The 17,654-nt window shown below is 39.3% G+C and overlaps 1 protein-coding gene across 1 annotated transcript in view; it reads right to left on the bottom strand.

The window, feature by feature from the left end:
* Positions 1-17,654, bottom strand: part of LOC131737573 (DNA nucleotidylexotransferase-like) — a 98,824-nt gene that overhangs the window by 66,997 nt on the left and 14,173 nt on the right. Inside the window, 1 exon segment of the mRNA XM_059027822.1 lies at positions 8,463-8,567. Coding sequence (XP_058883805.1) covers positions 8,463-8,567 — 105 coding nt within the window.

Here is a 17,654-nt window from a genome sequence, read left to right as displayed (position 1 = left end):
AACTCGGCTCTCGCCAAGATAAGCACCAACTAAGACGTAGCTTTACAGTAAACTAATGTGATCCATATGCGTCTCCATCCATTTACGTTTCCTTCCATATGATGATGTAGATATCCTTCTGTCTGGTGTTAATGGCTGAAGTGTAATGCTGGCTCCAGGGATCAGCTTATTTTGCCTCCCTGGCGCATCAGCACACACAACGGCTGCGATGCTGGCTCCGGGGATCAACCAAAGTGCGGCCTCCCCAGCGCATCAGCATGACAACCGTCTGGATTGAGCTAAGTAGGGTACATCTCTGGGGTTTTCAAGTGGGCACCTTCCATCCTCAGTGTTTCGTCGACTAGCCCACGACACCTCAAGAGGGCTCGACGGTGATTCTGGCGTCCCAGCATCACCCCCCTCCGTCCCCCACTCAACTCAGCCCAGCTTACTTACCTGTCCCCAGCCAGAATTTTTCCGTCTCAACCACAGCCAGTTGCTGCTCCTCTCTGCTGCTTCAGATAAGTTCTTCACTGTGCGACGCAACTCTTGGCCACTGAATCCGACGTCTCTGAGAAACCGGGTTGTAGAATGTGCCACAAATCCTCGACAACCCACTTCCACTGGGTAAACCCGAACTCTCCATCCTCGCTGTTCCGCTTCAGTGGCTAGTTGAGCATACCGCAGTTTCTTCCTCTCATACGCCTCATCTACAGCGTCCTCCCATGGCACTGTTAACTCTACCAGGTGAACAAGGCGTGCTGATCCAGACCACAAGACAATATCTGGTCGAAGGTTAGTGGTGGCAATCTCAGGTGGAAAAATAAGCCGTTGACCAACATCTGCCAGCATATTCCAGTCTCTAGCAGCTTCCAGTTGTCCTGGGCGAGGATTGGTTTTAACACCTTTTCTTGGTGGTTGCTCTCCTGGGCGGAGGAATGTTGTCTTTTGTGTGTAATGTTTTGATGGAACAGGTGGCAACTTATTGGTCATGTTACGCTTGTCTTCCAATGCTAAGGCCAAACATCGCAGCACCTGGTCATGGCGCCAAGTAAACCGTCCTTGGCTAAGAGCCACCTTACATCCTGTCAAAATGTGCCTTAATGTTGCAGGTGATGAACACAAAGGACATGAGGGATCCTCTCCTACCCATAGTTTTAGGTTCTGTGGTGATGGGAGAACATCATATGTTGACCTGATGAGGAAACTGATCCTGCTCTGTTCCATTGACCATAGGTCTTGCCAGCCAATCTTGCGTTGTTCCACATTCTCCCATCTCATCCATTCTCCCTGTTTGGCCTGGGAAATGGCCTTTATACACCTCATCCTCTCCTCCTGCTTTTGCACCTCGTTGACTACCAGCTTCCTTCTTTGAGCTGGGGCCGCCTTGTGCCATGTAGGAGGAGTTGAACTGAAACCAAGACCCCCTCTTCCATGCTGAACTTGCCCCATGATATCACCAATTCGAAGGGCAGCCTTTGCATCTTCCACAGCTTTCTTTGCCGCCCACTTTCTTCCAGTTTTCAACACAGGTGCTGCCTCCCTTACGCATTTATCGCGTGACTCTACTAATGTCATTTCCAGTCTGACCTTGGCGCACTTAAACTCCTCGGTTAGAGCAGAGACTGGTAGCTGCAGTATTCCTTTACCATAAAGTCCCACTCTGCTGAGGCAGCGTGGAACTCCCAACCATTTCCTGATGTATGAACTGATTAAAGCTTCCAGCTTCTCTACTGTTGTCAAAGAAACCTCGTACACAGTCAGTGGCCACAGCAACCTCGGCAGTAGACCAAACTGAAAGCACCAGAGTTTTAGTTTACCTGGTAGAGCGCAGCTGTCTATGCTCTTCAACCCTTCCACTGCTTGTTGTCTAACTTCTCCCACACGAACTGTGTCCTTTAGATCCCCGTCGTACCATCTCCCAAGACTCTTCACTGGCTTCTCAGACACTGTTGGTATTGCCTCACCATTAATGAAGAATGTTTTATCTACTACTTTGCCTTTAATTATAGAGATGCTCCTTGATTTAGTGGGCTTGAATTGCATTCGTGCCCATTCAATGTTATTGGTTAATTTGCCCAATAATCGATTAGTGCAGGCTACTGTTGTAGTCATGGTTGTCATGTCATCCATGTATGCTCGAATTGGTGGTAGTCGCATTCCAGAAGCCAAGCGCTCTCCTCCTACTACCCATTTTGATGCCCTAATGATTACTTCCATTGCCATGGTAAAAGCCAGTGGAGAAATGGTGCATCCTGCCATTATTCCAACCTCTAGGCATTGCCATGTAGTGCTGAATTCTGAAGTTGAAAAACTGAATTGCAAATCTCCAAAATAGGCTTTCACTAAATGTGTTATTGTCATCGGTACACTGAAAAAATCAAATGCTGCCCAAAGTAGTTCATGTGGCACTGAACCATATGCATTAGCCAAATCCAGGAATGTCACATGGAGCTCCTTCCTCTCCTTTTTAGCTGATTGAATTTGTTGCCAGATCACATTGATGTGTTCTAAGCAACCTGGGAAACCTGGAATGCCCGCTTTTTGTATTGAAGTGTCAATGAAGCAGTTCTTTAATAGGTAAGCTGACAATCTCTGAGCAATAATGCTGAAGAAAATCTTGCCTTCTACGTTTAATAGGGAAATGGGACGAAACTGACTGATGCTTGTAGAATCTTTTTCTTTAGGTATAAAGACTCCACCTGCTCGGCGCCATGCTCTTGGTACAACCTGTTTTTCCCATGCCACTTTCATCAATTTCCACAGAATTCGTAGAACTCCTGAAGCACTCTTGTACACTCTGTACGGAACTCCATTAGGCCCTGGAGATGATGAAGCCCTTGCTTTTTTCACAGCTTGCTCTATTTCTTTCCACTTAGGTGCACAGTCCTCCATTTGGTATTCTGGTGGATTGATAGGTGGGATGTCTGACGGAATTGACATAGGCTCCTGCCTTTTTGAATCTGTATGTGTTTCCTCCAAATATCTCTCCAGCTCAACCTTAGATGCTTTTAGTGTGCCATTCTTCTCACTGGTGAATAACTTCTTTACAAATTTGAATGGGTCTTTATAAAAATTAGCTCTCGCACGCTCCTTCTTTTTGTAGCGTTTCCGTAGGCGCTCAGCTCTGCGCAATGTTGCAAGCTTATCTTTTATGACCCTTTGTAAGAGATTGAGTCCCTCCTTCTGACTTTGTTCTGCTCTTCTCCATTGGTTCCTCAGCTGTCTCCTTTCTCTAACTAAGCGTTCAATCTCCTGCTGCCGTCTAGACTTTCCAGGAATAGTTTGTACTTTTTCCTTCCTTTTTTCAACTCCAAACCTCTCACTTCCATATGCGTAGATGATGTCCCCAAATTTATCCAGCTTCTTTTCAACTGTTCCACTTAATCTTTCCAATGCAACGCAGAGATCTGTGTTTACTGTGTCCCATGCAGTTTTCTCACAAGCTCTTGGCCATTTAACTCCAGGCTTGTGCCCGTTGAGGTTCTTTTCTTTCTTATGCTGGTTTGTCTGACCAGGTTCACAAGGATCATTAGGTTCATCACTAACTGTGTCCATGCAAGTCCTCCTCACATCTATGACAGGGGTGCTGATATCCTGCGAACTGTGGTTTGCTTCCTGTCGCTGGATTTCATTCGACTGACTTGACTGACTTCGTAAGAAGTACTGATCAATGCGAGGCCCTTGTCCCTTCTCCCTCAAGCATTTCATTCTCCCTTGATGAATCTTCAAACCCCTGACCGTTGTCGCCTTGCTCCAGCCGCAGACACAAACCTGGAGTTCCATGTCTTTGTTAACTGCAGATCTTGAACTAGTCTTTTGTGAAGTACTCTCCATACTCATATCCGTTTCCGTTCCTAAGTCGTTAACCGTGTTGTCCAACGTTGAGTCATCTTCCGCCCCCGCTCTCGCAGACTCTAGGGGTATTTTTCTCTTTAATTTCTTAGAAGCCTTGGGCGGGTGTCTCCAGCATCCTGTAAACACAGAGCTGGATACTGCCGACAAGGGTAGCTAACCCTTACCAGCCCCAATGGGGTCTCTTTCCTCCTGTCAGCTGTCTCTCCAGGCTGTCACAAGGTCTTTCCCTTGTTGCCAGTTGGTAGTCAAAGTTCTACGCCTTTCTATATATCAGTACACAAGCAAGCCAGCGACGCCTATACATAGGGCTTGTTTTCAAACACATACAGATATATTGGTTTGTTATAGTAAGTGGACTATTAAGTCAGTTGCTTAAAGTTGATGTGAAAGTTTTTAAGATAAATGTAATATTATCATCTATAATCATGATACATTTTAGTTATATTATCAATCTATATTCAGTTGAAAGAAATGGTAATTGTAAAAGTTTGATCATTTTAAATAGTTAATAATTGGGGTGTGCAAATACTGTGTACATTTCACAACAAGAAAAGCTGCATTTCCCTCACCTATACAATTCAATGCCAATTAATGACAATACTGCTGTAAATTGATGTTGCGAAACTAGCAAATGCCATTGATTGGGCATGTACACGTGGCCCTACCTTACAAGCTAGTTTTGTTCTATTTAATTAATACCTAACAACTTAAAACATGATAACATAATTAATCAAAGCATCTACACAGCCTTATTAATATTATGAATGGGATTTTTATTTAATAAGATTATTTCTTGTTTGCAACACAGTAATTACAAATTATACCAATGCTCTTTAATCATTGCCTGCATACATCTCAGGCTTTATTCATAAGTTCAAACTTTCAATCATAACTTCTGAAGTAAAACTGTGCAGAGTACTGTAAATTTATGTCAAACAGTCCTAAGCACAAAACCCTTGTGCTTTTTATAGTTAGAAGCTGTATATACACACTTATGGAAAAATTAACATATAACTCAAATCGCCAAGCCACTATGAATGATTATTATTTAAAACCAGCCTCTTGTAATAGATAGCCAAAATGTTTATTATTTTACTCACGTCAGCTCTTGCGATAAAAGTGTCGGCTTCGGTCCCTGAACGCAATTCCATATACATTTTAAGCAGGCTGTAGCTGTGCTCGGACAGTGGGTGGACAGATATCTTAAACAGTGGCATTAGGATAATTAGTGGGAAACACTAAAATACTGCTAAACTCACAGGTGAAACCAGTGACAGCAATGTCAATCTGTACCCAAGCACACTTTGGTAACAGTCACACTATCGACTCATTTTGATTTTAATGAGGAGTATTATTTACACATATTATGTCTGTAACAGAAATAACCACCGTTTATGGTCAATTTCCAGCTATGTAGTGTGACAGAAACCTGTGTGAAAGAAATAATGATCCACCAAGATCGTATACCTTGATCCTTTACTGGAATGTGCTTGTAAAATTATTGTTATTATTCTTTTTGTTTTTTAGATCTGCTGTTTACAATGCTTTTTTGTCGGGGCCTATACAAAATAATTCCATACAAATGTGTATTGATTACAGGGTAAACTCAATTATTAAATTTAAACAAAACCATAGGCCAAATAGGGTTAGTAAGGAATCTTACTGTGTGTGTATGTGGCAAAGTGGTGATGTGGTGCTGAGGAATGATAGACACAAGACAGTTCACGGTGAAAAAGCAGCTCTTTATTTGCTGACAAATTATAATACCTGGCTCTAAACAACGATGTGTATCGCTCAGGCAAACTACTGGGTTCAGTCCCGAAATAATAATAGACGCTAAACAAGACACACACAAACACAACACGGTCACAAGTCCAGAGTGAGTGCTCTTAGTGAAAGTGGTGATTTACAAGTTTATTCATGTACAGTGGTGAAGTGGAGTCTGGGTTTAATTGCTGGTGGTAACCACATCAAAAGGAACAGATTGCTGGGGCAACTTCCCCTAAATACCCTCCGTCACACCCTCTTTCGGTGGCACGGCCAATCACGTCTCCTCCAATCCATGACTGACACATCGCCTACCACATTAAGGCAATGACCTGGTGTTGTGGCCCCGCCCCCTTCCTGGATGGCCAGCTTCCGACTGACCCTGGAATGAACTGTCAAACCATCCATTACGGGGTGCTCTGCTCTGATTATACAGTGCCCTCACAGATTGGGAAAGAAATTGTTGACTTGGATTCATTCGCTCTCTGTCACATTGTATAAGAGGCCATATTATACTTGGATCCAAAACTGTATTTTTAGACCAGGATATTTTATTGGTTTTCATATAAGCAGTTCATGGTGTTATTTTATCATTATTTCTGCTGGCAGGTTGAAAGTTTAACCATGTATTTTTAAAAAATATATATTTTACAATGCCTTTTATTAAAAATCCTTTTTTGATCACGCACAAAGTTGTGCAATAAGGAACACATTTGGCCATTTAAATTGGTCAGATACAATCCATATTTAGATTATCTAATCCTTATTTCCTCGCTCAATTGGCAAAGTTCTTGGTAAGTTTCAACCAGAGGTGATACACATTTGGAACAATGCTGATGCCAGGGACATCTCTGAGGGGTCGGCAGCAGATGAGTGGTCTGAACCAGACACACACAAAGGCCCTGTCCACACTATGCCTTTAAACCGTATTAGTTGCATTTAAGCCGGCTTAAAAGTGCCAAATACGGTTTGCGTCCACACTACGCAGCATTTAATACTGTACTCGAGAACCGGACTCAAGACCACCTCAGGAAGTAGTCTCGAGTCCAGTTCTAATTAGATCGCATCAGGTAGTGCGGTTTATCAGAAGTGTGGACGCTGTAATACCAAACTACATTTTTTGTGTATCCTCCAATATCCCAAAATGCTTTGTGGTATGTTTGGTGAAATACTCAGAGCAGGCACCCGAAGGACTTGCTATCAGTGTACACTCCGTACTAGGTATTCATTTTTATGCTTCAAAAAATCTGTCAGGACATCTCTGTTAAACTGTTAGGGAAAATAACAAAAACACAACGTTAAATTAGGCGACTGCAAAAATGAAATGCGAGTTAAAAGTAGGATCGGGGATGAACAAATTACGTAATTTGATCAGCTCTGTTTGAAATAAAATTAAGAGGACCAGAATTAGGCTCAGGCAAGATATGAAGGTAAAAACAAAGATTGTTTTATAATTAACAAGGGACTTCACCTGATTAAAAATAAAACCTGAAAACTTCAAGCCCGACTTGTGCATGGTGGGATACTATCGTATTAATTTCCACGGTTCGTGGCGCTGCTGGGAATTGTAACTGAACTATTCTAATGGTGTGTGTACGCATTAAGCCTGACTAAACATTCAGTGTGGAGGCTTTGAGCTGGATTAATTAGAACGGTTCTTGAGATCGGTTATGTAGTGTGGACAGGGCCTTAATTTTATGATGGAAATGTCAATATATACGCATATCTGTTTTTGTTCTGCTTATACATCACCTTCAATCTGGCCGAAGTGTATTAGGAACATACAATTGAAGGAAATATGACTCAGAATGGGTTGAGTAACATATCTGTAATGATAACTAAACCTTTTTGCACAGCAGACGATAAGCTGGTCTCTGAATTTGCCGATTTTCATTCAAATTAACAGTTAAAATACTTAAAAATAGATATAGATGGTCCATGCAAATACCAATGTGCTACCATACCAGGAAAACAAAGCAGTATTTGTGACAAATCCATTGTGTTGCCATTGTTGGTAATGCTGTGGTCTACTATTATATATTAGGTATTATGTGTTAGTTTAACACTTCATCCAAATAATGCATTAAATAATGTATATCTTACCATGGTCAAGGAGAGTGTTCTTGACAGGCAGTTGAAAAGGCATAGGCTGGCTCTTCAATTTATACAATGGCTCCATAAATTAGCACCAATGCAAAAGTTTTTCTCTAAACTGTCTTATTTATCATGTATAACAAAGAGGTCTGTTCAGTCTCCTTCATAGAAGTCATCAATCTGTTGTTGTAAGCAGTGTATTCAGCACCGAACACTAGATCGTAGAACACTTGTGATTTTTTTATACATTCAGTAAAGCAGCATGTGGAATGCAAACAGAATCTCCGGTTCCTATGTAGATATTCCCAAATCTGGCTACTTCCAGCCTCCATTTCCAAACCACATGCTGCCCAGATGGTTCTGGTAAAGGAGCCATTTGCTGTTTATGTGCAAACTCTGCTCAAGTTGTTTTCTAATCGTGCCATCTTTGGACATGCTAGATTTCATGTTGGTTTCAGTTGTTACTCTTTCATTGCACTTTTGCAGATGCTACACATTTGTAGGTTAATGCCTTTGTTAAATACTGATATAAATCCTCTGTAAATCTGCAGTCTAACTCACAATTACAATAGTTTGTTAGTGTTGTCTATACAAAATCATTTCAATATGGATTGAGAATTTCAATACTGAATTAAATCTTTTGTAAAAGATCCATGAGCCACAGAGAGAGAGAGAGAGAGAGAGAGAGAGAGAGAGAGAGAGAGAGATAATGGGAACATGTTGACAAGTTGCCCAGCTAATGTGTAATTGCATTTATATGTTGCCGTAAATATTTTGTTGTAGTTCTTCAATGTTGTCCTCCTCTGACATGCATATTGAGAAACTGTTCCCATGAGGCACTGGGAAGCTGTCAACCACTGGATAGCTTTCTGGGACATAGAGATTTAAGAATAAAATCATGATTGTTGTTTCCTCCACTGTACATGTCGGTTTCTCTCTTCTGACATCCTATTTCTTATTGCTTCTCTCTAGTCTAGGATATAAATACACCGCTATGTCACCCCGACTGCCAACAAATCCTGTGGGGATGATTCTAAATGTGACCCTTTGACAGAGACAAAATGATTCTTGGTGATACATCTCCCTCCCGACCTGTGAGGGCACTGTGTAAAGGGAACAAAGTGCCCTGGACTGGATGGCCAGACAATTCATTCCCAGGTTTAGGCGGATGTTGGTCATCCAGAAAGGGGGCGGAGATCCGGTACACTAAATCATCAACCCGGAAGGGAAACGATGTGGCAGCTGTGGATTGGAGGAGCTGTTGCACTCATTAACCAAGGGTTCATGATTGACAGTATAAATCCTTTGTAATGGTTAACATTAACCGGAAGGAGTACTGTGTTGTGAACCACAAGTGTTTTCTTGTTTTGTTTGTCGTGTCTAAATTGTACTTGTTTGTTATTTAGATGGCTAACACGATCCAGAACTGTCACCAAAGGCCAGCTCTAAATCCGAACATTTCACTATTTCACGGAGAGCTGTAATTACACCACAAGCACCTTAGCAGTCACTGTGGACTTGTGTATGTGTTTTGTGTTTCGTGTGGGTGTTTAAAGAATGGGACTGTTTATTTCGGGACCAAACCCATAGATTACAATAAAGCAATACAAGCCGCTGTATTTCTTATCATTATCATTGTTTATTATTTACTGCTGTTTGTCATCAGGCAATTGGATTTAAAAATAAAACACCATTGCACCTGGATTATCGTTGTCTGTCTGTTTATTGATCACCTGCACCTGCACACTGTTAACCACTTTGCCACAGACCTATTACTCTTGTTGGCATACTACTGAAATAAGGGAAAGCTACACAGTACTACACTGCCTATATATTACTACATTGCCCATTCGTTATTACTGTAAAGCTATGCATACAGTAGGAGGCTGTGTGGTCCAGTGATTAAAGAAATGGGCTTGTAACCACGAGGTCCCCAGTTCAAATCCCACCTTAGCCACTGACTCATTGTGTGACCCTGAGCAAGTCACCCTGAGCAAGTCACTTAACCTCCTTGTGCTCCGTCTTGAGGTGAGACGTAATTGTAAGTGACTCTGCAGCTGATGCATAGTTCACACACCCTAGTCTCTGTAAGTTGCCTTGGATAAAGGCGTCTGCTAAATAAACAAATAATAATAATAATAGTATACAGCATGAAGTATACTATGTAGTTGTGTCTTATATTTTTATACAGTAATCAGAAAACAAATCTAATAATAACGAAGTTAAAACAATGACAATGAATGAAATTAGTTTCCAGATAGCACCATACGTTGACATTATTATTATTATTATTATTATTATTATTATTATTATTATTATTATTATTATTATTATTATTATTATAACTTTTTGTAAGATCAATATGTTTAATATGTCCTTAACATTAGAATGTAATTCTTTTTATTCTCATTCATTGCCGTTCTCATCAATGTTAAAACCTCACAAACCCATTCGGTTTCACCATGTTGGGCCAACTTGGGTGTTTAGGGGTAATACAATACTGTAAACAGATCCCTTCAAATGTCTTAAACAATGACAGGGACTTGTTCTTCATACTATAGTTAACAAAGGGATGGGTTTTTAACATAATATTCACAATATTTACAGGGCCTTTGGTACTCTGGTAAATGCATATTACCAGAGGAAAAGCATGTGGAAACTAAAAACGACCGTGGAAACTTTGAAATGCGTTTTTAAATGTTTCTCCTAGGTTGAGTTCAAGGGCTTGAATGAGGAAAGGGAGATGGCTGTTCTGCTTGTTAAAAGACTCAATGGGGACATCTTACTCCCTCAGCTGCTCTAAGCTGGCCTAGCTCCCCACAGTCATCCAAAAGTGCAGTTTCCAGACAACAGGGATGCATGGCAAAATCAACAGAGTGCACTATAGAATCTGGATCTGACAGAGGATTACCGCACTATTCAATGACTTTACTGTGTGATTGCAGTCAGTCTGTTTTCAACAAGTTCATTGACAACAAAATGTAACACGTGTTTGTAGCTGCAGGGTGCACATGAAAACTACAGTCTCTCAGTGACTGGTCCATTCAAGCAGAAACTGAAGCAGTTAGGGTCACTAAGAAGCTTAAAAATGTAAAGGAAGTGCATTCAGGGAGCTTGGGTGTGAAGTTTTTACCTTGTTGAAGAAACATTTTAGGGCAACAAACATGTTGTCTGTTTCAGTTTACAACTTCTCAAATCATGTTTTGACTGATCCATCTTTATTTTAATTAACACTTAATGTCCAACACAGTGGTTGGGACCTAGATAATTGATTGCAGCAACAGTTATGTGTCCAAAGCCAAAGCTGTATTTTTAGTTTTCCAGCATATTTAGGTTATGAAAAACAGTATATTTACTTAAAAGTGTATAAGACTCTTTAGTGTACAGTTGTTTTCTGTAAAGGTCTGTAAAACACCAGGTTTTATTTTAAAGATTTAAATGGATTATATATTTAGTGCTGGCAGCATTTAGGGTTGAATTGGATTTGTACATGTAGAGCAGATTGCAGGACCCTCAAGTAATGTAATGATGAAAAATAAGTGTTTCCTTGTGTGATAAGCCCACATCAAACATTGACTTAAGGTCACTTTATATTGCATTATACCATAGAATGTTATTAAATATTTCAAAGGTCAAATTCATGAATATAAAACAGCTTTTAGCAGAGCGTGTACAAATCTGAATCTGAACATGTACGAATCTGAACTATTTTACTGAGTTTACATTAAATGGTACTAATGTTATGATATTTAAGAATGTAAATTCACCAGTTGATTCCCTTTTCCCCTTTGAACTTATGAAGTATTTTATTGTATTATGCTGAAACATGCAAGAAATGGTAAGCAATTTGTATGGTTACATGAGTTCAAGTGTTAAAGTTACTTTCCTGTATTTTTTGTATGACTTAATCAGTTAATCCATATATTTTCTGAAAAGACTTTTGAAAACATAATATATTCCTAAAACTTGTAGTATTATGCTTGAAAGACATCCTAAAACTGTACTGATATATAGTAAAACTGGTAACTCTTGACATGTGTGTCTAATTACATGTGTGTCTAAGTGTGACTTACAAGTGTCTCTAAATACTGTGTATTTATATTGCAGTTACTTAGTAAATGCATGTGTACTTGCAATGTTATTATGCATAGTTACAATGTACTTAATGTGTAATGTTGTTTTGCATTATATAACCCTAAACCTAACCCTGATCCTAAACCTAAAAATTGTGTACTTACATATACCGTACATTGTAACTATGCATAATAACATTGTAATTGTGTGTAAGTACACTAAATACACAGTATATAGAGAGACATAGTGTTACCGTGAAACTTGTATAAAAGCTTAACAAAATGTAGTACTGGTACTGTATTATAAAGATACACTTGTCCCTACTGTAGGTCTGTATGTTAAATTATTTTGGGGGTTTGCTAATGTACAGTAATGTAAGCATACTGCTGGAGTAATATTGGATCTTGCTTTCGTGTCAGTTGTGTTCAAGTTACTGATTTGCACCACATATTAATAAAGCAGCCAATAATGCCATTACTTAACCTGTAACATGAAGAATTTTCCAGCCTTAAATTCTTCTGTCATGAAAATGTTGTTTTAGAAGCAATGAAGCATTCTTCATTTGTGCTTTTACAGAAGATATTTGTTTTTAGTATTTATATACTGCAAATGTGTATTACATTGAAATTTCATATAATCTCCATTACCCTTGAAAAACATTTATCTATGAACCACTAGCGCTGTTCAAAGCTGCACTTTTGAACCTTTTCCTTGGAGTGCAAAGCCAATGCTTTGCTCTTCTAAATTGAAGTCTGTGTTTCACCTTTTTAACTGCCCTTATAAAAAAGTAAAAGAAATACCATTGGGATACAATTTAAATGCTATTCAACAATATATTTTAAATGATTGTGTAGTGATCATGATATGGTACCATGGTATCACAATGTGTATTTTTGTCATACAATTGTGGTGCTATTTGGTTCGTTCTACTAGCAGCTCTTGTGCTATTACTGCATGTGCATCAGGTATAGTGCATTATCATTGTGATGCCACTATGGGGGCTACTGTAATGGCACTATGGGGTAAATGGGAGTCCTTAAAACCTGTACCATGGTGTAGCAGGGCGGTAGAAAGCCCTGTACATTTATTTATTTATAGAATGGGGTACCCCTCCGCCCCTGTGCAATTCATTATTTGGTATTTGTTTTGTTGTATTATTATTATTATTATTGTTATTATCATTATTATTATTACTATTATTACTATTTATTGTATTTGTTTGTATTGTGTAAATATGACAGCGAAAGCCGTGTTATTGTTTATTTGTATTTATTTAAAAATGTATGACGGCGAAGCGCCGTATGTTTTGTTTATTTTAAAACATGTTCTGGCAGAGGCGAGATTGGTGCTCATCCTCTGCCAGGAATAATTAATAAACTCATGCAGAAGATGTTCATCTCCCGAATTAATTAGATGATTTGTTGCTAATCAGGAGATGGTCACCTGTATATAAACCTGCAGCTCTCTACCCTCGGGGTGGGTGTTCAGAGGAGGAACGGGAGAGAGAGCGAGCGAGTAAGCAGAAAACGAAACAAAAAAGATTCTGGGAACAGTGACAGCAACTGGCCAGCCTGTCCTGGGATCATAATATTATCTGTGTTTGTGATTTGTTTTTGTTTAAATCTTTTATTTTGCTTTGTGAGCACTGTTTTTCTGTTTAAATATATGTTTTATTTTTGTATTTATATAAACGGTGCACGCCACGTTTGTTTTGAAACTGCAGTACTACCTGGTGTCAGTTTTTCCTTCCTGCACTCTGCCCTGACGTCACCACTTAGCCACCCTGCCACACATGGTATAAAGGGCTCTGTGACAGACAGCGAATGAATCCTAGTCAACAATCTCCCTCCCGACCTGTGAGGACACTATAATCGGACCAGAGTGCCCCGTAATGGATGGTTTGACAGTTCATTCCAGGGTCAGTCAGAAGCCGGCCATCCAGGAAGGGGGCAGGGCCATGATACCAGAAGTCAGCACCTTAATGCTGTAGGCAATGTGTCAGTCACGGATTGGAGGAGACGTGATTGGCCGCACCACCAAAAGAGGGCGTGACGGGGGGTATTTAAGGGAACTGGCCCCAGTGATCTGTTCCTTTGTTGTGGTACAAGATTTGACCAAAAAGGAAACTGATGAAATTAATTATCTTGAGTGTTTCATGTTTTGTTTGTTTGATGTACTAACTGTTTGACATTTGTTTTTGTTAGACAGCTAAGCACTAGATGGGAGCTGTCGCTACAAGCCAGCACTAAACCTGGACTACACTACAGCACTGTTTCACGAACTGTTTGACTTTCACCACACCTGCACAAGAGCACTCACTATCAGGAGAAGTGAGCATGTCTGTGTTGTGTGTTAATTAAAGTGTCATTGTTTTTGGGACTGTAAACCCTTCTTTTGCACGGAGCAATACACATGGCTGTGTAGCGCCCGTGCTTATTAGTTAAGTGTTGTTGACACGCAACCCAGCCAAATAAAGGAGTTGTTTTATTGAACTTTAACTGTCTGTGTGTGTTATTACTGCACTGCACCAACTACACCTGTGTACTACCAACCACACGTTCACAGGCTGTTTTATAACGAGGGAGCACTGTATCAGCATTTGGGCCTCCTCTCTAGTCTAAATAATGAGTTTAGGCCAAAATAGCTAAACATGGTTTGCTTCTCAAAACAAGATTGTATTTGTCCAGAACAATCGAATTTGGCTGGGTAAGTGCACGTTTTGAAGATCTTGTCATTAACCCAAAATAAATATAGGTAAAGTACTAATACGGTACCCTGGCAATAGATTCTAGTCTCTATTCAAAATGATGTAGATAATAGTAAGGTGCTGTACGGTTCCCCACAAATGCACTGTGGGGTTCTCGCATGCCTTCGCTTGATGTAATTTGGGGTCTTCTCCAAATAACGTACCTTTAGTGCTATTCACAAAACATTGTTGGTAAGGTAAGAATGGTTTTATATATTTAGAAAACGGTACACTGTTGCTGATTTGTTAGAGGGTCCTAAATGCTATTAGAATTGCTAGTTTTTCAAGTGAAAAAAATAGCATTTGGTAACCTTCGCTATAACATCCGATTACAATTACATGACGTCACCTTCAGAGCTTCTCCTCTGAGTATTTTAGGATCCTGGAACCAGGTTCTATGCCACTCTCCTCCGACACTTTTTCATGCTGCAATACCATGTACTGTATAGTGGGTCATTTTGGTAAACAATTACATTTGACGATTGAGAAAAAAATGGCAAATTATAATCCATCACTTTTACACTATCAATAAAATATTGATGGATTGTGTGAGATAAACTTGGGGAATCATGGTTTCTAGGGTAGTGTGTTGCATGCTGCTCTGACGCAACCCTAAAACAAGTCTGTAGTGCTTGTGGATAAAGCAGACTTACTGAAAGAAAACTAGAATTAATAAATAAGCAGGTTAATGAAAGTGAGGTAGAATCTGTTGTCAACACGCCTGCAATTAGTGCTTTGGAGGTCATGCAGACATCCAAACCGAGTGTGTAGCCCACAGCTTGTAAATTGTACGTGTGTTTAGCATAGATTTCTATCCTGGGTCAATCTACTATATTAAAAATGCTTCTGCCAGAGGCTCACATATATTCCCGTTTGAAGGGAATTAATCTCAAAGTGACGTAAGCCTTTCATCTCTGTTCAACTCTTTGTAATGTGCTACCCAAAACACATGCATGTTTCGCTGGTAAATTGATGATTATGAATACACTGCCTTGAAAATGCCTTTGGTCATTGGAATTATTTTATGTCTTGCATTGGACTGAATTCAGTGGAAATCCAATTAATTTGGAGGAAGACTACTTCCAAGATGGAAGGATAGCCCTCCCCCACTTTTCATCTCTGTCTGAAACCTGTGCTATTTAAAAGACCCAGTTCAGGAATGCACCAGTGTTGATTGTATGGAGATTTGATTATTTTCAGCAAGATAAACTCATTGGGAGCTAATTTCTTTGCAGGGATATCGTAGCCCTAGTTTAGGGGAAGGATGGAGCTCGAGACAGGAACTTACAATTCAGCAATGCTAAGTGTGTTTGTTATAAGACAAACAGGCAGGAAGATAAATCAAACATAAATGTAAATACAGCTTTCTCATCATTTTATATTGTATAAGGTGTGTGACACACTACCTTATGCAGCCATGTCTTTCCACTCAGGGAGTGTGAATAACATATAGGTGTACAGTTTCCTTATATAAATGTGGCCAGGTTAAATTGGCAGCCAATTATCCAAACTACAGTTTCAATCTTGCTTTCAACACTACAGCAATTGTAGGTGTTATAGGGTTTTTGTTGATAATGTTACTCTGATTCAGTTCTGGTTGCTTTAAATATCTGCCCAAGGTAATTGGGGAATAGGAACCATGCATTTGGTTACAATGTTCTCAATAAAAATGCCTCAAGCTCATTGGCACATAACACATATTGGAAAAAGTTTCGTTGGGTAGATTATGTTTTTTTTATTTTTATAATGATAGCTTCAAGCAAAAAAAACCCTCCAGTGTAGCTATAACTTCTGCATACCTCACAACTTTTTTTTAAAGGTTAGAATGTTTAAAATGTAATAGCTGCAGTTACATTACATGTTTTGTGTAGCAAGAATTTTCTTTGGCATATTCTACAAAAGTGCAGGTGCTAATAAGATAAAGATGCTACTGTGCAAGTTTGAATTGACAAAATGGTGATAATTTACTTTTCATTTTCTTATGATATTAGTTAACGTAACACATTTAGGCAAAACAGTGTGAGACTCTATGGTTATAAATGAAAACCCTTACCAAATGATCCTTCATGGATGTGCCTTCAGTGCAAAGTGCAAGGACAGAACAAGGGCTGCTACAATGGAGTCAGCCACTGCTATAACTGAACTGTAGTAGTAACGTTTTTCCATTTTGACAAACCAATGGCATCACAACCATACAAAACCAAATAGCTATCAGTTAATTCAATACGTTTATTTTTATAAGCCATGCCAAAGCCCTTTACAAAATAAGCACACATTAAACTGTGATATCAATAATCGACCCCCTACCATTAACAGTATTTTCTTCATCAACCTTTTCACTCATTTATGTATAGTGCAGATCCATGCATATCTCCCTATTGTGAGCATGTACTGCTTTATTTAGTGCCAATATTAACTTGTTGGGGAGTGTTACAGGTATTTTATAAGGTTAAAATGCTGTAAAGGTATTTTCTTAACAGAGAATGTAATAATAAAATATGTGCAGGATAGCACAGCAATTTTATTTATTTGATGTCTGTTTATAAAATGTGTATTCACTTAATTTGAAGCATTTGAATGCGTTTGGACTCTGAACTTTGATAGCAGAACTGATAAGTATGTTAATTGTATCTGTTCTGCTTTCATTTTAGTGAGCACCAATCACTGTTCACTATTTTCTTTATACTGTTTTCTTTACACCAGCCCAGTTGGTGTTTTCTTTACTAGTGAATGTTATGTTGTAGGGCAGCAGTGTGGAGTAGTGGTTAGGGCTCTGGACTCTTGACCGGAGGGTCATGGGTTCAATCCCCAGTCGGGGACACGGCTGTTGTACCCTTGAGCAAGGTACTTTACCTAGATTGCTCCAGTAAAAAACCCAACTGTATAAATGGGTAATTGTATGTAAAAATAATGTGATATCTTGTAACAATTGTAAGTCGCCCTGGATAAGGGCGTCTGCTAAGAAATAAATAATAATAATAATAATTATCAATTCTGTGTGATTATCAGATATAGAATACTATCAATTGTGTATAATTGCTGTGCCTTGCTAGGTTGTATTAGTACTATATCGATCTGATCAGTGATCTGGATTGTTACTGTTTGCTTACTTTGCTTGAATTGCATAATACGCATT

This window comes from Acipenser ruthenus, chromosome 7 (assembly GCF_902713425.1).
Source record: "Acipenser ruthenus chromosome 7, fAciRut3.2 maternal haplotype, whole genome shotgun sequence".
NCBI lineage: Eukaryota > Metazoa > Chordata > Actinopteri > Acipenseriformes > Acipenseridae > Acipenser > Acipenser ruthenus.
The sequence above is the reverse complement of the archived record's forward strand: the minus strand, read 5'-3'. Positions and strand labels throughout refer to the sequence as shown.